Source organism: Prinia subflava, chromosome Z (assembly GCF_021018805.1).
Source record: "Prinia subflava isolate CZ2003 ecotype Zambia chromosome Z, Cam_Psub_1.2, whole genome shotgun sequence".
Lineage (NCBI taxonomy): Eukaryota > Metazoa > Chordata > Aves > Passeriformes > Cisticolidae > Prinia > Prinia subflava.
The window spans coordinates 81,048,490-81,072,377 of NC_086283.1; the positions used below are offsets into that span (position 1 = coordinate 81,048,490).

The following is a 23,888-nucleotide window of genomic DNA, read 5'->3' on the forward strand; positions in this document are numbered from 1 at the left end:
GGAAAAGTGAAAAATTTGAAAAGAAATAATTTATAAAGAGCATACAGGCTTCAAGTTCCAAATTCTTGAGGAATCTAAAGATGGAACTCTCATTTTTTGTTGTGAATCAGATAAGGCATATGATCCTATAGTGATGGAGGTAGTAAAAAAAATTTAGATCTTATTTCCAGTCACACTAGTTGTTTTTAATTTCAGTTGTTACATGGAAGTTAACAGTGAATTTGGCAGAATACAAACTACTTTACCTTGTGAAAAATTGACTCGATACCCAACTACAGTCTATCTCCCCACCATGATGAATCCGATTTCCTCTCTGCTAATTAGAGAGGAGTGGAGGATTTGATCCTCCACTTGGTTTCACAGGAGAAGGATTTGATAGGAGTTTATCCCACAAATATTTGAAATTGGACTATATGCTCTCGAACAGGTAGGGACAACAGGTATTATTCAATCCCTCGTGATCACTGAAACAGGTAGAACTGATGACACAAGTTGGTGTTTCCACAGTCAAACCGACCTGTTCACCATTCCTGCACATATCCTGTGTGGGATGGTTAGGATGGCTATAGGAGCAAACTTTTGCCCCCTTGAGATGAACAAAAAGAGATGCAGCTGGTACTACAGCAACAGGATTGATACTCTTAAATAGTGTATGTGCTGATGTACTTGTGCACAAATTGAGTGTTAACTACAAGTGACTCAAGGAATTTGGAACACCCAGTGTGGTCTTCTCTGGTAACATTAGGGACTAAGCAATGGCTTGGGTCTGATACACAACCTCAATGGGAAAAATCAGGAAAAGAGACCAGCAGTTGACTGTAGATCAACTGCTTTTGCTGTTGCAGGGCTCTTGCAATAATCCAAGGCAATGTTTCACTTAGCTTTAGCTGCATCCAAGATAATCTTGTCACTGATAGTCACATTGTGCATAAAATCTTGCAGTATATTCACCCAGTTTGAGAGGTTTCATGAGCTGTGTTCAGCATGTGAGCAGGATTGCTTAATAAAAACCAAGGGAGGAGTGTTGAGAGATATTAGTTGCTTAGCTTAAATAAGTAAGTTTCAAATAGAATGAGTCACAGTCTTAGTGTTGTGTGATGTAGTGTGTTGTTTGCTTAGCTTTACTTACTTAGAATGAGTAGCTGGATTTGCTGAAGCCTTAGTCTGCAAGCTGTGGACTTTCACCCAGATAAGTCTGTGGCTAAGAGTTCATTTTCTTAGTAATTTTCCTAGTAGCTGATATAGTGCTGTGTTTTGCCTTTAGTAAAAGAAGAACATTGATGACACACTGATGTTTTGGTTGTTGCTAAGTAATATTTATCCTAAACCCAGGACTTTTTTAGTTTCCAGTGTTGTGCCAATGGGCAGGCACATTTGAAGAACAAACCAGGGCATCACCTGAAAGAGCTCTGCAAGACTCATGCAGTGCCCAAGGCAAGGCTATGGCAAAGTACATGTGGAGCAAAGGCTGGAACAGGTAAGCACCAGGGGATGGAAACTCACCTGACTCTGTCCCCCTGTCTACCTCCACCATGGAAAAGTCCCTGGTCTTCTCTGTGCAGTGAAATCCATATGGAGGTAGACTTCAATAGGAGGGGAAGAGGAGGGAAAGATTTTAACAGATTTTTCCCAAGGTTTGGCTGAAATGTCTGAGTGCACTGGTTGGGAGGTGAGGAAACTCTGAGGACCCTCTCAGAGAGGAAGGTTTAGGCACAGTAGGAAGGGAAGCCTAGTCAAGGTCACAGACCTTGGAGAGAGAGAAAGGGGAGCAGGTGGAGGAACAGAGCTGGGAGGGTACATGAGACAGCACACAGGCTGTGTCCCTGAACTCCTGCCATGGCTCTTTCTTCCACTGACCACCTCCTGGCCTAAATTTCCCAAGGGAAGAACTTGTTTCCCACATGTTTAGGGCATAAGTGACCCTAAAGCTGTGTTACCTTGGCTCAGGAAAAGGTTCTCTCATTACCCCTGCTCCCTTTGTATGTTACTTTCCTCCCAGGGGCTGACAGAGCTGCAAATGTTTCCTCCTCAAAAACGAAAGGAAGAAGCCATGAAGAGACCAAGCCCCAAAGGGAAATAATAAACAAACCCGTGACAGCATCACCTCTTTGATAAAATGCTGGGAAGATTTTATGAAAGCTCTTCAGAGAAATGTGGCTGGCTGCTAGCCTGGAGCAAGAGCTCCCAGATTCCTTGTGCCCCCAAATTCACAGCTTGCTTTATCAAGGCTGGTCCTTCACCCCTGCCTCCATCACTCACAACTATAAATGGTGTTGGGCAGGGAGAACTCTGCTTGGACTGAGGCAGAAGGAGAGCAGAGGGAAAAGCCCTGAAGGGGACGAAGAGTGCCTTAATGAAAGAGAGGAACAGGACAAAACCTGGAAGACAAATTAATCTAAGAGACACCGAAATGCAGAAGAGGCACATAAAAAGGCTGAGTGGAGAAGAGGTCATGGGAAGGGAAAATACCAAGCCACTTAACTAAAATGATTGAACAGCAAATGCTGGGTACAGGCTGTCTCCTTCAGTGCACGACATTATCTTCTTCAGCGTGCACCTTTTTCCTGCCTGCCCAGGGGCAGGGTGGTGCTGCTCTCTCTCACTCTCTCTCTCTACTTTAAAGACGCCCAAAGGCCCATGCCCAGACCAGCAAAGGGTCTCAGGCGTGGGAAAGCTCTGTGTCGCCATTCCTCACTTCCAGACACCTGGCACGCACACTGCAGAAGACACACAAGTGCCCTATGGCACAAACAGGGAGATCCACCCTTTCAAAAACCAGTTCCCATCTCCTGAGACCAAGGGCAGTCCTTGAGATTTTCCATCCTGTGTTATTATTCCCTTGGTTATACATACAAAACATTTTCTTTTCCCTGGTTCTTCAGTTCAGGATAGACCCAGGAGCCCTGGTTTTAAGTTAATAGTTTCATTCTACCCACTCTCACTGAGCATGGAATTCAAGGTTTAAGAGTCACTGAACTGAAATCAGGCAGAACTACTGCTGTAATCACTCCTTCAGAGTCAAGGTCTGTCTTATTTTGCTGCTTTTTGTCACCAGGATTTTCCAGCTAGCAATCCCAGTCCCAAAAGCAGGGAGGGTGGAAGACCCACATTACCCACAGCTTGCACTGCAGGCAGTTAAGATCACACAGCCCTTCACAGCCCCACTTAACTTATGAATCTCAGAAGGGCTGGTACAAAAGTCAGCTTCATCTGGCCAGAGATCCTTGTTGGGGAGTCCTCCTCACTGCAGGTATTCCAGAACCATCTGAACGCAATCCTGTGCAATGGGCTGTAGGATAACCCTGCTTAAGCAGAGACACTGGGCCAGATGACCCAGACAGTGGTCCCTTCCAGCTTTACTGATCTTGGACTCAGTAATCCTCCAAATGTGCTGGAGCAACAGCATTGCTGTTCCTAGAGTTCAGGGAGTAGCTGAGCTAGGATTTATTGAATTGTGGCTCTCCTGTGGACCTGTATGTCTGTCCCACTGGCTCAGAGGAAGTTTATCAGCATGGCCTCTCCTCTCCCATCGTCATCTTTCCTCCTGGAAGGCCAATAGAGCTATAAATATTTCCTGAGTGAGCACAAAGTAAATGAAAAGACTCAGACAGGCAACTATTTGCCTGGAGATTACCTAAAGCAATGCAGCAAGAAAGGGAAAGCAAAGCAAAAGGGCAACAGAAACTCTGCCCTTCTGTGCTGGGTGGAGTTCAGAGGTTCCAAGAGAGCACAGAAGGCTTAAGTGAAAATGTAATTGTTTCAGGGTCCAAGCTGGCACCAGTCAAATCACAAAATACAGCTATTACAAGTTGTCCCTGTGACTCATACCTGAGAGGTGAGGGTTATCCAGATATTAGCCTTTAGCATTAGTGCTCTGGGTTTGTGGCTTAGGGTAGAGTCTTAATAAGAGCCTGTCATGTGAAATGATCTATTTGTGTGACTGACACCTGAGTGTGCTCAGTTCAGATAGGACAAGGAAAACAGTATATCTTTTTTACTCAAACTACATTTCTTTTAGCACAAATATCCCAGGCTGAGCCTTAGCCTCTATGTCTGGCAAGGAAAATCCACATGGGACCATTTACCACAGAGGGTAGCCAGAAACTTCACATCTGGTATACTCCCTGACAGGTTTTTCAGGAAGGTGTTCCTGTACTCCCAAATACAATTTAAAACAGTTGAAGATCTCCTGGGACAAGCTAAACCTGCCTGGCAGGGAAGTTGTCTTCTGGTGAGAAAATTAGAAAAAAAGAACTATTAATTATGAGACAACATCAGTGTTTCTCCTAGGGATAGTGAATGAGATTGCATCTCCCCATATAAACCAACAAACTCCTTTCAGTTATTATGTAAATGCAGTGTTACTCCAGCTCCTCAAGACAGCTGGTTTCAGTGAAGTCTGTCACAAACCAAACCAAGAGTGTTCAGAAGCTCAAAAGATGCCTCATCTGTGTGGTTTTTGCTGTTCCCTGTTGAAGCATTCCTAAAGAGGGTAGGGAGGTGTAAGTGGCTGTTGTTGGTGACTGGGTACAGGAGCAAGCAGACTTTTCATCTGTTCCCCGTGACACTCCTATGCTTCTGTGGAAATGGGTACACTACCACAAAGGCAGTGGAACTATGGAGATCTGTTGAGTTTCTGCCTCTGCCCAGGCCATAGTTTCCAGGGGGGGAATTCCACTCCAGTTCAGTGATCTCCTGGACTTGAGCCTGTTGCACACACATGGGACTCTTAAATCTATCTGCATGGGGTTTGGACTTGTCACACGGGGCCTGCAGGAGATTTCAGCCCCTCTGGAGTGGCAGCTAGAGCCAGGCAGGATGACCCATAGCATCTCTGGTTCCTGACCCCTGCACCTAGGCATCTGAGTTGAGCTCATAGTCAGCATAATTAAGAAATTCAGTTCTCCTTTCCAGGTGGTCTCAAGAGAAGTTCCTGTTGTCATTTGCCAGTCAGAGCAGAGTCGTGGGCTCCCAGACTTCTCTCAGATGCTCTTTGTCCCTCTTGCACTGTGCTTGTCTCATGCTTCAGAGCTCAGATAGCTTCTGCTCCCACCCCCTCTGATGCACTTTCAAACATTCTTATACAGTCATCCTTACACTCTCAGGTCCCCAGAGACAACACAAAAATTTTCTCAGTGTTCCACCATTTCTGTCTGGAGCATGGAGACACCATCATCTCTGTCCTCTCTCTGGAGGGACAACTACCATCCCAGTATCAGGAACATTCATCCCTGTGGCATGTTTCTTAAGCTCAGCTGTTCAGCAGCGTAGGCACAGGGCTGGGCTGCAATGTTTGATGTCTGCTCAGCACTTGGAGCGCATAGACTGTGAAGGCAACAGACACAGAGAGAGTTCTGGCAATGTGTCACTTTGTGGCCCTGTTGCTCAGAGATAAAGGAGACTCTCTTATCTTGTGTGTCCACCAGGGACAGAGTGATGAATTTAAAGAGCTAGTGGAGTTCCAGACACTGAGAATTGGGTAAATGCAGAATGTCCCAAACTGGATGAGAGCAGATCCTGTCCACAGATGTATAGCTACACTATACACAGTACTTTCCAAGAAGCAAAAGGATTTTTAGGACAAGACTTGACCAGAGCCCCAACTATCTCTCTATCCCACCCTTTTCTTGGACGTTACATCCACACTGTATGTGATGAATATTACAGGACTCAGGTACATGTTTTCCCTCCTGAAAGTGGTTAAATGGGAGCACATTGGAAGTTCTAATGTATAATGAGTTATATTTGAGTCTCACATCTCATATCTAGAGTGCAGATTTTTGGCCCTCACCAGAGTAACACATGAGGGGACCAAGTCGTATCCCAATACCCAGGCAACTGTTGTGGGAATGCATGGCACTGGCTGCTGGGCAAGCTGGGGCAGCAGGTAAGATATTCTTAGCTGTCCTGGAGGCAGGAGGAAGGTCTCATCTGAAAGACCAGGCCCTTAGGCCAGAGTGGTTACCTTCATTCAAAGGGAGCCTGTTACCTCTTATGCCAACAGCTGCAAAGCCAGTTGTCACACAGCCTTGCAGGTCCTGTGAGCCAGCTAGTCTGGGCCAGGCTCATGGACTGAGATGCAGATGAGAAGTGTCAGTGCTTTAATTTAAAGATTTTATGCAAGCAAGAAAAGGAAGTCAGACACTTCTATTTGAGACAAAGTGTACAAGAATGACAGATATTTTAGAGAAAGTTTCTCAGACCCCAGAAATTTTAATTCATCTGGTTCCTGACCAGCAGCAGAAATCAATAGAATGCAAGTGGATATCCTGGGGAGGAGGGAGAGCAAGAGATTTGGTAAATGGAAACTGGGCAAATTCCCTGAAAAGGGCTAAGGCAATTGGTGATCCTGCAACCAACAAAACCACCATCGCAGGGCGCATATTTCTTATCTTTTCAGAGGTGTATCCTGGTTAGAAGTCTTTAGCCTAAGAGCATGTTGTCCTTGTTGTCTTCCTCCCATTTACTTATTTTCTCTTCTTCACCAAGGTGTTGGTGATGGGAAGAAGAGAAGAGAGCAAGCAGATGATCTGTCAATGTTCATCTGTTTTGAATACTTGTGGAAACCTGCCCTGGTACAGCCCCACCAGACCTGCCTGGAGGTGTTCAGCAAATGCAACCAGCTCCTGCATCCCAAGCACCCACCACTGCCAAATGGACAGCTGAAATTCAGCTTGAGATGGAAGGGCTGCACAAAGGGAGACTGTGCTATAATTCCATCCCCACAGCAGTGCCAAGCAGCCTTTGGTTCATGCTCTCACAAGGCAAAACAGGGTTTGGAAGAAAACAACACTGCTGCTGCCATTTTACAGACGGAATAGAGCAAAGAGATCTGGAAGAGCTTCCCAAGATATACTAAAAATGTCAAAGCACCTGCAACAATAATCTTGGACCAGACAAGGACCTAGAGGAATTGATGCATGCCCATCCATACACGTTCACTTTTATCTTGCATTTTAAATTTCATAGGTTTTAAGGTCAGAAGGGACAAATCCTGTCAACTTGACCTCCTGTAATGGAGAGGCCTGGGAATTTCCTCCAGCAAGGCTTGCATTTTGCAGTTTAACAGAAAGAACTTTTTGCAAGACAGCCAGTCTTAATTTGAAAACTTCACACAATAGAGAATCAACAGCACCTTTTAACATTTTGTTCCAACAACAAATTACTCTCCCTGTCAAGTATGAATAGTTTAAATTGTAGATTTATTTCTTCCTACAAAGCATATTTCAATGGCTTGACAGCTGGAGTTCATCTGACCTAAAACCCGGATTACTATATTTGGCCAGATGAGTCTTACCTCTCCAGTGAGGCACTACAGTGTGATTCATCGCCTCTGAAATTTAGGTATGTATGCAGGGAGGGGAAAAAAAAAGGTATGGATTTTTGGATTTGTGCGGGTCTGCCAGGTGAATAACACTCAAGGCAGCTAAATTGAAAACAAGCAGAACCACAACTCAGAGCAATTTAAGGGTGTCTGCTCTCAGGGAAAACACCTTTCTCTCCCCACTGTCTAATAACACTTCTGGAGCTCTTGAAATCTAGTGTATCAACCTGTGCTGTGCACTGCCCTCCTTCCACGAGGAGCAAAGACAGAATCATGTCTCCCAAGGATCAGACCCTTCTGGGGCCACGTTCTCTGTAGCTCCCCATCCACTGATGTCAGGCAATGCCTGCCCCTTTTCTCATGTTGATGGATATACTTAGCAGTGCTTGCTGCTCCTCCAAGAGCAAAGCCAAAGTTTAACACAGTGATTAAGACAGAAAATTTAACCTGAATCAAGTATGACACTTTATTGACATTTTAATAAGGGTAATAGCACACATAATTGAGGCATGAGTAAGGCAGGGATGTAGGAAAAATTGATTACTACATGCCAGGCAAAAGCAAGAGTAATCTGGTAAGTAATGTAACAACAACAACAAAAACCGCAAACAAAGGGGAAAATCCAAACAAACCAGAACCCACACTACATCTTGAATCAAAAATCTTAAGATCTGCAGCAAAAATTTTCTCATACTGATGAACACAGCTGAAGATATGAAGTGGTGGAAGAGTGGAAAAAAAGACAGTCCTGAAGGGAAATGAGAATTGAATTTTGCAGATATGTTAGTTGATCACAGCAATATACAAGGCTGCTACATAGAGTTTGAGGGATAAACTGTTATGTTAGAAATGGAGAAAACAATGTGCTGTCCACACATAAAGAAAATCAAATAAACCTGGGAAATTTCTTTGCAAAAGCCATTTGATTCCTAACTGATGAATTGCAGGAAACCACAGTCATCCAGCTCACTGAATTCTTCAGTATGGCAACATGTGGGAAGTGAGGAGTTATTTTAAGGCACCACAATTAATACACAAAAAATACAGCAGCACACACAGTAGCCAAAGAGCAACAAGAATTTTATTTATAGGTAAGTTACTTGTCTAATTTTGTAAGCAGTGTGTTCAGGTCTGTTGTACTTTTTCCTTGCCTGGTGTAACTACAGAAAAAACCAAGTTGACCCATGTAAAATGCTAGGTGGGGCTGGACAGTATGTGAAGGCAGAGTAAGATTGCACATTCAGAACAATGTGAAGTGAAAGAATAGTAAGGGAATTTAAACTGTACAAAGGCTGAAGGGCAAATACTTACCCAGTGGTTCTTCTGCCTTAAGATGCCTGATAGCAGGACACCCACCAATCTCACTCCCAGCCCATACCTTGGTCACTATACTGAGCACAGCTACTCTGTCTCCTCCACATGCCTCAAAGTCACACCCAAAAGGGAAAAGAATTAAAAAAAACCCAAATGGAGCATGTATATCTACTGCCTGAAAGGGTTAATTCCCCTTTGCTGAGGCTGAAGAGGAAAAGGGCTTGAGGAAGCTATTGCTATAGATGACTTCCTTTTCATGGTGAAGTTTGCTGACAACTGCTTAAAAATACAACCAACACTAGCATTTTACAGTGTGAGTATTGACATTTTATTTTTTTAAAAAGGGAAAAAAAGAATACATCCTTTTAGTTACTGGAAATGTGTACAAAGATATATTTTTCAATTAATTCATGCATTAAGGAAATAAGCTTTGAAAAAGTTTTTCTAATGCATGTGACTTACAAATTCTTTCACAACCAATAATGGGTTTTTTTCCAAATACTTTGTAATAATATGGCATTGGGAGAGCCAGAGATCCCCTGAGATGCCAGTACTGCTAATACAGGAGGTGCCTGACCTCAGTCCCTCAGCCATGAGTACCAGGGATATCCCAGTTATTCTGTAAGGTAGAAGAGGAAGTGCTCCAAAAAACACAATGCCATAATCCAAGACTATCCCAGGAAAACCCAAAATTATCTCAAAGCTGTCAGAGAATTGGCAGTTCCCATACATCTCCAAATGAACTCATCCCAACCTTGGTATTTAGTAACAGCTTTAAAGAGTATATTTATATATAAATCTACTAAAACAAAACAAAACAAAACACAACAACACCCCATCAACACCATTGTAAAATTTACACGAACACACGCAAATTAAGCAACACTGTGTTTCCAGTGGATCTTGTCTATTAGCTGCTTCCAGTTTATATACAAAGCTGATTAATGAGAAAGGGTGCTTCTGGGAGCCAAGCTTTCCGTCTAGGTTAGCCCTGGTTAGACTAAGGGTTTCCTACCTGTGATCTTCTAGGAGTTGGCAATACTAAAATTTTTGATTATAACACCAGGGTGCACTTGTTTGTAAACATTTTGTCTTAATATTAAATGACGATCCAATGGATTCTTACTCTCTGCACTGACATTATGGATCAGCTGACTGATACAATGTCTAGGAATTCATAAGAGATACAAAAGTTTGGCTAATAAAAATCCTCTAGACTAGTTAATTCCTGGTGTCAAGGTACTGATTTTAGAGCAACATCAAGCAGAATTTGATCCACAGAATCACAGGTAAATTTCCTCCAGCATGTAGGAGTTTCCAATCCATGCCAGCAAAACAAATTAGGTTTTGCATGATCCCCATTCTACAGATTGGAACACAGGTTTGAAGTGAAGCAGTTTGCCAAGGTCACAGGCAATGTCAGCAACATAGCTCCAAAGAGCTTCAAATTCCTGAACACCTGATTTGTGTTGGACAACAATGCCCACTTCTCTTCTGACTCCTACAGTCCTCAATCCCCTTCTATTAGGAAAAGATACATGATACTGCATTTGGAGGAAGGCTCACAGGGAAACGTCAAAAGCAAATGTGTCAGGGATATACAAAAAAGAAAAAAATTACTACAATATCTCAAGACGGTAAAAATTCTTCCTGTTGTTCTTGAAGCTCTTAACTTCTCCTTTTTGTCAGCTGCAGTCCTGAGTAATGAATACCTGCCAGATCTGGGTGGCAGCTTCCTCAGACTCTCTCCTTGTGCTTCACGTTAGCCAGCTTGACTGTTTCCTGCTCAGAGGCAGGTGGAGAAGGCTCATCGTGACATCCAATCGTCAGCTGATAGACAATCACTCCTGCAACTGCCCCGAGGAAAGGAGCGACAACGGGAACCCACCACCAGTGGGACGGCTTACCCACCCTGGAGAGCAAAAAGAAAGTGTACAAGGTAAGAACTGCAGCCTAAGCATTAGGATATTTGCACCTGGATCTGGTGCAATGCAAGATCTGACCCTCTGCAGCCATCACCACCCACTTGCACAAGACAATAGCACGTCTGCAGAGCTTAGAAGGCAGATATTGCCCCCACACACACACAGAAACACTTTAAGTCCCAGTGACAAGCAATTCAGAACTGGCGACTACTAGCAAGCTATTTCAGGACTTCCAAGACTATCTCTCCACCAGGAAAGGAGAGAAGCATTTGTTGTGCTTACACTAGGCACCCTCAGTTCCTTCCCATTGCTTGCAGGAAAGCAACCCTTGATAACATGACTCTCTTAATTGTCTCCAAAAATAACACTTCTCATTTTCTACCATTAAAAAATCATGATGTGCTCATGTTCAAGGTATGGCTGAAATTCTCACGAATGCTCCTAGATTTCCTCTTTGATAGCGAAGTTATGTCATTCGCTCTCTCCACTGGAAGCTGCCCAGCTTCCATGATTTCTTAAGAAGTCAAAAAGCAGACAGTGTCTTTTAGCAACATTTAGACAATCCAAAGACACCTCTGGCTGCCAAGACTCTTTTTAGTGCCAGAGCTGCCCTCTATTTGTACTCATGATTTATTTCCCCGTGATGCACAAGGTTTTCATCGTCAAGCACTTACCGGAACACATCAGCGCCCCAGCCAGCAATGGCTGTGAAGAGACGAGGCCCGAAGTCCCTGGCAGGGTTGACAGCATAGCCAGAGTTGAAGCCCATGGAGGTTCCAATAACAAGGACAACAAAGCCAACTGTGAAAGCCTCCAGCCCAGTGGGAACAGGGTTGTTGTAGGGATCAACAATAGCCAAGACACAAACAATCAGGGACGCAGTGCCAATAAACTGGAGAGAGATGGGGAAGGAAAATAAGAATTTAATCCAGATGAGTCCTCTAACCAAGTCATTTAACTCCTCTGGAATGTAATTCTCTTAAAAGGAGGAGGTGCACCAAATCATCCCATGACACTATCAGATCACAGCAGCCATGGGAATAAAAGAGTAGAGCAAGATCCTCTCATGGGATTATGGCAGCCCAGAATCTCAGTCAAGATTGCACCTTTTTCCCTACACCCATAAGAGTTACAAATAGCTGTGTAGGCAGGCAGAAAAGCTGGAAACATCTTCCTAAACCTTCTTCCCACATACCATGTCTGTGTAGAAGATGTCCCTTTTTGTGGTTGATGGCAACTTTAGGAGACAGCCACGTTCAACAGCAATGACCACCCCATACCCAGCTGACCTCTGCATTCTGCCACAACCACAATAGTAGAGTGAGAGTGAGGAAGAGCTATAATTCCTCACTCTGTGGCTCTTCAGGGACTATGAGCAAATGCATTCTTTTCTTTGGTGTCCTCACCAGTGTTGTACTACTTGTTAATGCCTTGGCACAAGCCTTCTGGCAGTAAGGTCCTTTCTGGCCCTGCTTTTCTTATGGGCTAGTGAGATACTTGTGTGAACTCAAAAAAACCTTTCTGGATATTTTATCTTTGAATTCCAATTCTTTAACTAACCAAATGTGAGGCCCAGACCCACCCAAAAGACTCCTCTTCGAATGCACTTTCATCCTCCTAGCACCCTCTTACCTGATCAAAGAAGCCATTCACAACATTCAGATGCTCAGATGGGTAGGTGGCAAAAATACCAGCAGTGCCATTCTTTCCTATAACACTGAGCTGGTTATTGTCAAAAGCCCAGATAGCATCTAGAGGTAGGGAAAAAAAATTTGCTGTAGAGCAAATATTCATTTGGAAAACTTAGGGCATCATCCACCACAGCTTTTTACCAGTCAGGCTTAGATGCAGATGGCATTAGTCCCTGTTCCTAACAATTATTTGCCAGTATCAAGAAAGTGAGTCAAAAAGCAAACACTAAAGTGGCTCCAAGTCTCTCCCAAAGGTAACCGAACCCCTGGTAACAGTCTTGGTGTGAAGACATGATATAGTGATATGGATCAGCAAACAGGATTTGGGCTGTTCTTTCACTTTTGTTAGTTACAACTCCCAAGGTTGTCTTTAGAGCAGCCAGTACCTTGCCTACCACTGTGTAGAAGCTGGACAACTAACTTAGGAGGGTCTAGCTTCCCTTCATGCTGAGTGGAGACAAAACCAGAAACCTCTGAATGTAGCTTTTCCATGGATTAGGTAGTTTAAATGAGGTTAAATCCCCTCTGAAGAGGAGACTTCAATCCAGCAACTGGAAAGGTAATTGGTGTTGAACTGTAGCCCTGATGTTTACTGAGAGGAAGGCAGGTCTCCTTGCTTCTTCCTAAAGTGAAAAGCAGTTCCAGCTAGTGCTGGGGTGGCAACTTCCCCCTCCAGCTGAAAATAACTGTGACCCAGATGCTCCACTCAGCTATAGGGAGCATCACTTCTACTGCCAGAAACAATCAGGAGGCAAAGTCTGAGTTCAAATGTCACACTTGATATTAGAAGAAGAGCAAGGGCGAGCATAAGAATTCAGTTCTTGCCAAATGAAGTTCTCCCTATGATGATGAAAAGTACACAGGAGAAATAGAGGCATGAGGAACTAGATTTGTAGGGTGCTTTCCAAGGTATGGAATCACTCTGATAAAAGCAGCAAAATTTGCCAGAAGTCACATTATCTGGAAACTAACACAAGACAATGCATTACACATCACAGTGAAGACTTTGGGTTTTTTAAAGCAAAGAATGAGAAAATAATTCTGGAACAGTGAACAGATATAAAACCTCCATCACTGCTAGTGCTTCCTTGACTCTTCTGGAAGACCAGTAGATATAAAAGGGACCATCCAGAGATCCAGTGTTTATTACTCAAGGGCACAGACTTGCACTTTGACAAGGCTGGTTGGCCTTCAGATTGCTGTGAGAAGGCTTGGACCCATCATCATGAGAATGGGAAAGCCATCCCAGAAACACGGGAAGGAGGTTTCTCGGATCTCTGTACTGCAAGAAAGTGTTGCTCTCTGATCTGGAAACCACCCTTCCTACAGTGAGTCACAAACACAGCAGTCTCACTTCAAAAAAGACATGAGGTTTCCATACTTACCATAGTACAGCCCAAAGACTATGCCAGCTCCAAGGAAAGCCCCCAAGGTTTGTGCAAGGGCATAAATTGGTAGCTTGATCCAGGGCTCCCGGGCCAACAAGCACATGGCAAAAGTGACAGCTGGGTTCAGGTGCCCACCTGCAGAGAGGTTGGTGGTTAGTACTTTATGGGCAGAATTTAGGTCCCAGAGTTGTGCCAAGGGGCACTAGCTTCCATACCAGTGCACACAGGAAAAGTAGGCCTACACAACAGCTGACACAAGTGAAACTCAGCCTACGTGGAGCCACGTGTACCTGATATCTGTCCCGCGATCAAAATGCCAAGAGTTACAGCGAAGCCGAAGGCCAGGTTGACAGTCAGGAAATCTCCATGAGTCCCTCTGCTGAGAACGATCTGCGCAACAGAGCCACAGCCAAAGAGCTAGGAGGAGAGAAAGATTAAAATTACTCTCTGTTTCACATCAGGGCCAGCTGCTGACCAATGCCTGCAATTGCTCCCCTTACATCTTCCTGGGCCTTCATAGTCCACTCACAACTCAAAGCCTTCACAGATTTTATCTTTGGTCAAAGTATCTATGCATTATCTCTAGAGATGGGAGGGAAGAAGAAAGAGCTCAGACAAATCTATCCCCTTGCAGGATGGACCAAAAACAGGGCCAAAATGAAAAGCAAGATGGATCCACAGGAGTCTGGAATTCTTTGTCCAAACATCTAATTTTAAGATGGCAGGTGAGAAGGATGAGCCAGATAACATCCTGGTCCTAGATATTCACAGTACAACTATTCTGATGAGGGGCCTGGGTACTTTTGTGTTAAAAGAGCTAATAATTGTTTGACACAGTAGCACATAGATTGGTAGGGAACAATTCTGTTAATTCTGGGAAATGACTGAAGAAGGCCATATTCAGCCTGACATTTATGGAGCTCTCTTTTCAGGCTCTATCAAGAGAAGTCCACATTCAAGAGAGTCCACCAGGTCAGGCAGTCTTGGCCTTCTGTCTAAGATCCAAGGTGCACGAAACCAAACACTCTGGCAGAAAAAAGCTGTTTATTTTGGGTGATAAAACTATTTCCTGGTATTAAGGGAGGTCTTGGTTAAAGATGTTTGCTCCAAGTGGATAATCCTCCTGTTCCCAACTGCACCCAAAAGCCCTCATTCCTGTGCTCACCCTTAACAACTTAAACCAATTTCCCCTGGCAATTCAGTTCATCAGCCATCCAGCTGCAGGCTTTCTATCTTGGCAAGTCTTTCCACTATCCAACATGTAATTTAAAGACCAGACTCTAAATCTGGTCATCTGTATGTTTGAATCTCCCACTGGCTCCACCTGAACTGATCTTTGGTGTATTATCACTTGGAATTACCACATTGGCAGATACTGAGAGGATTCTTAAACTAGGAAAGAGCTTGTTCATGAGATGCTTGGCTTGACTTATTTCTTCTGACCACATACCCTTAACTATGTCCCCACAAAGACTTTCTGCTTCTCTGAACTCCATCATCCCATAATTACTTCATTGCCACAGAGATGTTGGCAACTCCTGCAGGACAAGCCCCTAAATAGGCACCAAGGTGGCCAGGTTTGCTGTCATCACTTCTTCAGCCAACATGGGGCATGCCCATGGAGCAACACACAATCCAAGTCAGAGGTAAAGACAAAATACATGTAAACTCATCCCCTCCCATACCCTTGAAAACTGAAGAATTGCTAACAAAGCAAACGGTGCACTCAGGTTACTTGGAAAGGAGCAGCCAGGGAGGCTGCAAGCTAATTCATGAGGTGGGCACTCTGTACATAGATGCCTGTTGACAAGGAACCAGATGCCCAACACAAAGGCCTTGTGTTAAAAGTATAAAGGAACCTGTTGAACTCGTTGGTGAGGGAAGGATGAACAGCACTGCTCTCTACTGGGTGCAGTCAGAACAGCCCCTACAATGTCCCCACTGAGCTGGCAAACCATGGCAGAGGAGACTCCAAAACAAAGGCAGAAAAGATTACTTACTGACAGCAAACAGAAACAGCTATGCCCAAACCACCAAGAGAAACACAGCTCCAACCGAGCAAATAAGCACAGGCTAATGACCAGGGTGAATCCTGTTTCTCCCTTTCCCCAAACAAGCCCCACCAAGCTTTGGAGAGATTTCAGAGAGTAAATGGTCATGGTGCTTGCCTCTCAAAGGCCACACAGCACATCAGTCTGACCAGGAAAGGGACAAGCCCATAAAACCTGAGTTTGGCAGAGTTGACCCCGGGTGATCCCTAGTGATGAAGGTATTTGTGTTATTCACTCTGTAAGAACTGGCAGGTCTGCAGGTGTATGGTGGTTGGCTCATTATCCACATACCTTTTGGTTGCAGAAACCACAGAGTAAAGTTTTCCCACCTCCACCTCCCTGGTTACCCATAAAGGTCTTCCCTTAAGCTGGAGGACTGCCAGGTCTGCCATTCCTCAAGAGGTTATCTCACGAGGTCATTCCCCATCCTCCTCTCCTCCATCCTACACCTGGAAATAGCTCTCCAGCTACTTTTCCTCAGAAGGGAGTCTATGGGCCATGCAAAAACACCCTGAAGCAACTCCACAGGACCATTACAACTGTTTATCAGATGAACTGTGAGCAGTATTTGGCTTAATTCAGCGTAACAGTAGAAAACTTAACCCTCAGCAGATAGAAGGAGTGTAGTGATACTTAGGGACGGGTTTGAACTTTGATATGCATGTGTTCAATTCTATTCTGCACCACTGGAGTCCACTAAACACAAAAATACAGTGTCATGCATGACATTCCTCCATGACACTTGAGTTGAACCAGTTCAAGTCATGCTCACCCAGACTTTGTGGCAAGTACCTTGACACTACACAGTTTTGTTGTGGTAGTAGCTAATACAAAAAAAAATTTAAGCACACCACTTTCACTTCTGTGCTTTGCTAGTTTTCCCTCCAATTCCTTTTCCCAGGTCAGATGAGACTCAGCTTTCATTTTTTTCGGTTTTGTTTGTCCATTGCTCACAGAGAACTGTTCAGGAACATCTAACTTGGGTTGAAAGGCAAGGAAGGTCAAATAAAAGCAATTCAACATTTTTCCCAGTCTTTTAAGTCCATACAATGCATTTAAGAGCTCTTAGGCAATATTATAGCACTGTGGTTAGGGTCAGTGGTGCACACCTAAGGGGGGGATGACGCCTCATTCTTTTGACTTTAATAAATGGCCTCCCACACAATTTTGTTTTGTGGTTTTGTTCTTCATTTGCATTCGTTGGGTTTTTGTTTTGCTTTTTGATTTGTTTGGCTTTGAGTGGGGTTGGGGGGGGGGGAGCTGCAGGGGAGTGTATTTTGGTTTTGTTTCTGTGTAAAAAACCACTTCTGGAACAATATCCAGCCAACAGAAACCAAGGTTAGCACCTCCCATGGCAGTAGGTGCAGCAGTCAACTGTTATACACCTATGATTCACTAGCCAAGTTCAAAAGTGGTTTTAAAGTGCTAATAAAATACTTGCAATAAAGCATCATTCTGATGTATTAAATCTACTCTCCAAGGAATTAGGCTCAATGCACCCATTAACCAGATTAATGGAAGCCTGCTCCCTAATTTCATTTTACTGACTCCAGAAAATCTAACAGGGAGGCTTCTCACTGCCCATGGGGTGATTCAACTTCCTGCATTCTGAAAAAGAACTAAATCCTTGCTCTGCAGGAAGGAGTTCAAGAGTGGCAGGGCTGACAGGCTCCAGAGGGGAGAAGAACCTCCCCCTGTACAAAGGAGGCAGCAGCCATAAGCAGCAGCAAATAACAGGAAAAGATAGCACATTGCAGGGGATATCTCACACTCAGGAAACCTTGAGCTCCTTGTGTCCAGGCATGTGTGGAGGTTGAGCAGCTGGCTTTCTCACTCAAGATAAAAACACCCTGTCTCAGTGTCTGAACACATGAAAGCCCAGTAGAGAGTAAGGGCTGGTAGGAAAAACCCATGGAGGTTAAAAAAAGTTGCAATAGCTCATGAAGAAACAAGGCTGCCAAAGAAACTGCTATTTAGGCAGACCTTGTAGAAAACAGCTTCATATGTGAGCTCAGGAGGAAGGTGGTCCTTAGAACTCCTCTGCCCAAGAGCCAGGTTTCCTTCCTTTCCCATCTCCTCTTTACATTGCCAGTGCTTTTTTACACCTTCATGTGCAACACAAAAGGCCTGAGTGCATTTGCTGTTGGACTTCAGACAGACTGGTCTCTAAATGTAGATGGGAAAGTTTTGCTGGCATAGATGAAGAGGAGTGGAATTACTTGTATTACAATTCTTCTGCCATCAAGTAAACTGAGGATTAGGCAAGAAGCCTGCTGTAAATCTACCCTAAACACCCTGATAAATGGGAAAGACTGGTCAGCTCTTGTCCTCCAGTTAAGGGGGAAGATGCCAGAAGGTCAGTCAAACCACGACACTGCTTTGAAGGAGGAGACACGGACATATTGATGGGTGGTTTTAAGTTTTGGACATAGAGAGGGTACCTCCCTTCATAGGGAGAAGGCAGAAAGAAAGAGCAGCGTGCAGAGAACTCCATAGCTCACACAGCAGGATAGCCTCCATCAGCCAAAAAGACAAAGCAAGGAGCACTATCCTTTATGCTGTTCCTCAAAGCATCTCTCAACGAACCAGGCTGGCCATTATTCTCAATTTGCAAAGCAAGGAGAAACCCTAGACCCCACAGCCCAGTTTTTGTCCATCACAGATGGAGACAGCTTGTACAGAAGCAGCCCTGCAGAGGGGGCACCAGCAGATGGTCTGTTTTGTTACAGTGCCTTATGTACCACCCAATGAACCAGAGCCAAGGCAGGGCTACAGGGCTGGAGAGATGAGAGATTCCAAGCAAAACTGTGCCCCACAAACATCACATGCTACAAAAAACTATTGCACAAAGCTGGAGACATGAGCCTCAGCTCAAGAAACCTGAGCAACCTTCAGCAGAGGAGTTGGGTATTATGGAGGAAATCCATTGGTTTAGATTGTTCACGCATGCACGGAAAGAAAAACACTTATTTTGATGTGCCTACTGTTGTTCAGATCAAGAGGTTTTAGCTGCTAGAAAGACCAGTACATCTGGTGGAGGTTTGGGCACTCCTGGGGAAAAGCTGCCTTCTCACCTAAGGAAAGCCTTGGTGGCTGAACTATCCTGTTTGTAAGAAGGAGAAATTCCCTGCTCCTGGAGAGGGACATCAAGAAGGGACAATTTTGGACAGTTAGTGAAGAGCTTCAACCTCTTCAGGTGGAAGGGATGAGCAAAGCAGCAGCACTGCCACTTCCTACATCCCCATACCCAGCAGCACAGATCCTTTGCAAGGAAGAATCAGCACCACTCAATGTGCTTACAGCAAGGATTTTCACTCCCTTTTACAGGCTAAAAAAGCATTAACAAAGAAAAGAATTTTTTAAAAAAAATTTTAAAAACAAATTAAAAATATTACATATTCCAAATGTGACAAGCTGAATTTAAGCAAACCAGCCCAAATCAAACAGCAGCTGTGGGAACTACTGTGCTGCCCCAGACAGTTGTGGGATGAGCAGCAACTTTAAGTTGCCAGCACCTAAGCGGGGCTCCCCTTGCTGTGGTCATCCCTTTAGGTGAAGTTCCTCTTGCTTTGGTCATCCAAATCACTTTGCTGTTTTTGTTTCTGTGGTCTACAGCACAGTCATACCTCAAAAAGCTACCACCTAGCCACAAACTTAAGGCAGCACCAACTGAAAAGCAATCAGGAATTGTTTTGCTCTTTCTTTGTGCCTGTACAGCAGTGATTCAGAGTGAGTCCCACTTGGAAATCAGTCGTAATCAGCACATTACTTCTCCTGCAAATCTAAAAGCCATACAGAGCCAGCTTTGGTATTTATGGCTAGCAGAGCAAGGCAAACAGACTGAACCTTAAGAGAGGCACAGAGACCCACCATGGAAATCTGGCTTTAGTGGGTTGCTACAGTAATAACACAAACAGCAAGGGACTGGGAAAATGCCTTCAAGCATTTGTAGTGCTTAACAATTGCCTGCAAGAGGTGCTTCCAACACAGGTATAAAGTTCAAGCCTAAAGTGCCACTCAGAAAGTGAATTTTGAAGAGGGGAAATGCCAATTTAAGTATCAAAGGAAATGTATGTAGAATCAGCACTACTATTTTTGCAACAATAGAGGCACCACCCACAGAAAAAATAAAAGTTGTGCAAGGTGCTCTACACCGCAAAAGTGGCTTGCAAGTAGACAGCAACTCACCTTGGCATTCTTTGGGGCTTAGCTGCCTTAACTGAATTATTTTTTTATCTTAAAAAGAAAAAAAAAAAAAAAAAAAGAGGCACTATTCTAACAGTCCTTTCCAGCTCACACCCTCAAACCACTCTATGACTCTACCTTCACAATCTCTTTAAAAAAAAAGAAAAAAAATAAAATCAAGCACCAGGTTCATTCTTACAGGCAGCAAGACTATGCAGGGATCTGCAATAGCTTTTGTCTAGAAGAGTTTGAGAGAGCTGCAGTCATTACACAAGTGAAAGGGAGGAGGGAAGAAGCTGAAGTGGTGCCAATATCTACAGTGGGACAAGTTTTACATTACACAGTGAAATTTAAAGTAAGCTGTAAACTTTAAACAGTCTCCCTCCCTTGGGCCTCAGGAAGTTGATTTCTGAACAATATCAAACCTTAAATCCCTGCCTGATAGTATTCTGTTCAACATATTTGTGTTTAGTCAGCTCCATCTCCCATGAAGAAAATTTCATGGACTCAGGTCTTTCCTCAGGCATTTTACTGTGAACCCCAAACCAGATACTTACTGGAGTACAATGCATCTAAATGCATACACACATAGCTTAACCTGCTGGCAGGGTGGGCAGCAGAGACTTCTACAATGTACAAAATGACAATTTCGCTCCTGGGAGAAAATCCAATTCAAACAATTGTCCAGGCCAACTGAAAGGGAAAGGAATTCACCTTCAAGACCCTTTCTACTTCATGTAGGTGATATAATAAAAAGATGAAAATTAATCAGGGTGGTAATAAAGAAAAAACTGCAAGTTTCCCTTCATTAAGACAAACAGCTTGAGACAGCACAAAGTTGGAAAGGAATTGACTGGCTTAGATATTGCAGGCTTGTCGTCCTGGAACCCATTTCCATCTTGTGTAGCCTGTTTTGGACTTCTGGCCATGCAAAAGCATTCAGTAAGTTTGGGACTTTCCTTTTTCTCCCACAAGCCCATCCCACCTTCTCCCACATGGACACAGAATGCCCACAGCACTATGCCCACTGCAGAGCTGCTGCAGGAGATATTAAGCAAGTTTGCAAGTCCTACAATGCAGAGTTGAGCGTGCCACTAAAATCAGTTCAGGAACTCCTGTATATGGAGAAGGCTCAGCCTCTAAACTCAGACACACACACCAAAACAGAGCAGGTTTGATGCTCCTGAGAACAAGGCATATACTGCACATTTCTCCCAAGCAGCATCCAGCTTGGCTGATGGGTGCCCATTACCTCTCTAATTTTGGAGGCTGCTTATGATTTTGGACCAAACCCTTCCTCAAGCTCTGAGCAGATCCCAATTCCTCTCTGCCTGGAAAGGCAAGGTGTAAGGAAAAGTAGTCACTGTTGTGCCAGCTATTACAGTCAGAGGATGGACTAATGGGATTTGGATCATGAGTCCTTCTGATGGTCCAGATCCAAATGGCTAAAGGCTTGTCTTGTTTCTCAGCAACATTAGCTTTGCTATCAGGAGGCTTAATCCACTTTACAAAACTTACCTTGTTTCAATCCTGAGACTAACAGCAGTGACATCAGTGATTCATTGACAGCAATCTTCTAACTGTTAATCACTTTCCTATCACCTTCTACCCACCTTAATTTCAAACAACTCTTCCTGGAAAAATCAACAGGACTTGTTTGCAAATCACCAAAGCTGGGTCGCTCTGACAATAAAGCCATTGCACCGTGCAAAGCTGCTTTCTTTTAAGAGTGGTAGCATTTTACACATCTTAGCAGAGTCCCCTAAGCTGCCAGAGAAGATTTAGAAATCCTCTCTTCATCATAAAAAAAAAAAAAAATCTTATTTATGAAAGCATAAAATTGTGTCAATCTTATTGTGTTGTTCCCCTGGTGTAAACCCAGAGTCACTCCACTGAAACCTTCAGGATTGCTCTGGATTTACACCACCTCAGAGAAACTTGTACCTGCAGATATTCACAGTGCAAACACCAACTCATTTCTGCCTCAATATATATGCACCAAACCCGTGGCCAGCTGGGCAGTCATGCTTTTTCAGATGCAGATGCTTTAAGCCAGATATCTCTGTCACCATTTTTCTACACCAGTATTTACTCTACACAGCCCATACACAACTTTCCTAGCTGCTCATATCTGCCTTTAACTTTAAAGCACCTTACGGCAGCTCAAAACTCTTGCAACCTCAGGCACTTAGACACACATTTCATCCCTTATATTACACCCCTTTGGAAACTGAGCACTAAAGCAGGCAGAAGAGTGTTATCTCCATTGACCACTGAGAAACACACTGACTGATAGCGAGCACCAGGTCCCAGGTGGTTGTCAGCATGAACTGCCACGGTATCGTGCAGCCCCACGGACAAGCCCCTGGAGAATCAGCAGCTGACAGCAAAAGGACACTGCAACAGTTTGAATTTTGGCTACTTCTTCATCATGGGATGCATGGGGAGAGCAAAGTGGAAAAGAAAAAAGAAAAAAAAAAAAGAAAAAAGAAAAAAAAGCTTTCACTTCCTCGGGTGACAACACTTGCAGTATTTCAAAGCCAAGAAAATATTCCAGGGTGGACAAAAAGGAAGTTTTGCATGATCTCTAGCAAAACACTTGCTGCTTACACAGAAGTGTTTTGCTCCCTGCACTTCACAGATATACAGAAGCTCCCACACACCCAACAAGCTCTTTAGAGCCCACATTTTGAGAGAAACCCCAACATCCACCCTTAAGCAATATGCATGAATTTTCCTCCTGTGCACAGAGACTATCCTCTGGATCCCTTGCAGCCAGTTGCACAAGAACTGGGCTCATTCCCAGTGCAAACCCTGGCACCAACAAAGCCCCTTCACCAGGACAATTTCCCCCAAACCCACGGGTTAGAGAGCAGCTCCACTCTACAGCCTCCACTCACCACCAGGATCAGTGTCCCCAAGCACTCAGCCAGTGCTTGCCGCACTAATTTGTTTCTGATCCTCAGGTGCTCCTCAATAGTAGCAAGGACGTCCTTTTGCCGCCCCATTGCAGTGGAGGTGCTTCTCAAGTGGTGTCAGGCAAAAAGCAGCAGCTGACAAAGCCTCAGCAAAGTTTCTTCTCCAGCACAGCTGCCTTTGCTTATAAATAAGTTCATCGATGCCTGACACACCTCCTGAGTAACCACACCCCTTCCACTTGCTCTTCAAGCCCAACTTTTTTTTCCTGCCTTTCAGCATGAGACAGCGTGGGTGGTTTTTTACATTTTCCTTATTGCTTGCATAGGTGAGCAAAAGCTTCAGGAGCTTCATAAGAAGAAGGAATTAAATGTGTCCTGCTGAAGCCACTGCTGTTTTCATCACTCCCTAAAATGCAGGACCATATCTGCCCTTCTCCAGCTTCAGTTAAACGCATAGACTGAGCAGTGCCTTACCCATTTGTGTGAACATGTTTTTTGCATTTCCTTCCCTCCCAAGCTCTTGCAGGGTGCCAAGTGTTCTGAGCTTTGACAGCAAAACTGGGAGGCAGAAAGTTTGAACCCCTACAGTCTAAGGGTCTCCCAAGCTCCAGCAGTTACCCAGCTGAAGCTGGTACTGTGAACAAAACCAAACCTCTTCCCATGGAAAGTTTCATTTGGGTCCAAACTCTTTTGTGTCATTACAATTTATCTCACCCTCCCAGAGCTTTGGGAGAGCCCTTGCAGCCCAATTCCCCTGAAAGCTGTGAAGAAAAGACATGAGACCCCCAGTGCAGAGCCAATCCCCATCACAGAACCCCAGTGAGGGGCCCACACACTTACCAAGCCACACAGGAAATAACCCTAGCTGCCTTTTCATCGTCAGTAACATCCTGTATCACTCTAGGACAATTCCACAAGATGGCCTGGATGAAAGAAAGTCCCAGTCTATACCATCTGAGGAGAGGACTGCTAAAAGGACATGTGCAGCTCATGGCATCTGGTTTTCATTAAGTGAGTAGTAAAAATTCCCTGAGCTCTTTGACTCACCAGGTCTTGACACAGAGCAGCAGGGCTGAATTTGCAGGACTGAAA

The 23,888-nt window shown here is 44.2% G+C and overlaps 1 protein-coding gene across 1 annotated transcript; it reads right to left on the reverse strand.

Annotated features, from left to right (window-relative positions):
- Positions 1 to 8,942: 8,942 nt before the first annotated feature.
- AQP3 (aquaporin 3 (Gill blood group)) lies at positions 8,943 to 22,974 on the reverse strand. Its single transcript, XM_063422989.1, has 6 exons — positions 22,779 to 22,974; positions 13,933 to 14,059; positions 13,640 to 13,777; positions 12,196 to 12,314; positions 11,238 to 11,455; positions 8,943 to 10,550 (listed from the first exon to the last, which is right to left on the reverse strand). Exons 1-6 carry the CDS (start codon positions 22,884 to 22,886, stop codon positions 10,376 to 10,378), a joined length of 885 nt encoding a protein of 294 aa, XP_063279059.1. The 5' UTR covers positions 22,887 to 22,974; the 3' UTR covers positions 8,943 to 10,375.
- Between the last annotated feature and the right edge of the window lie 914 nt (positions 22,975 to 23,888).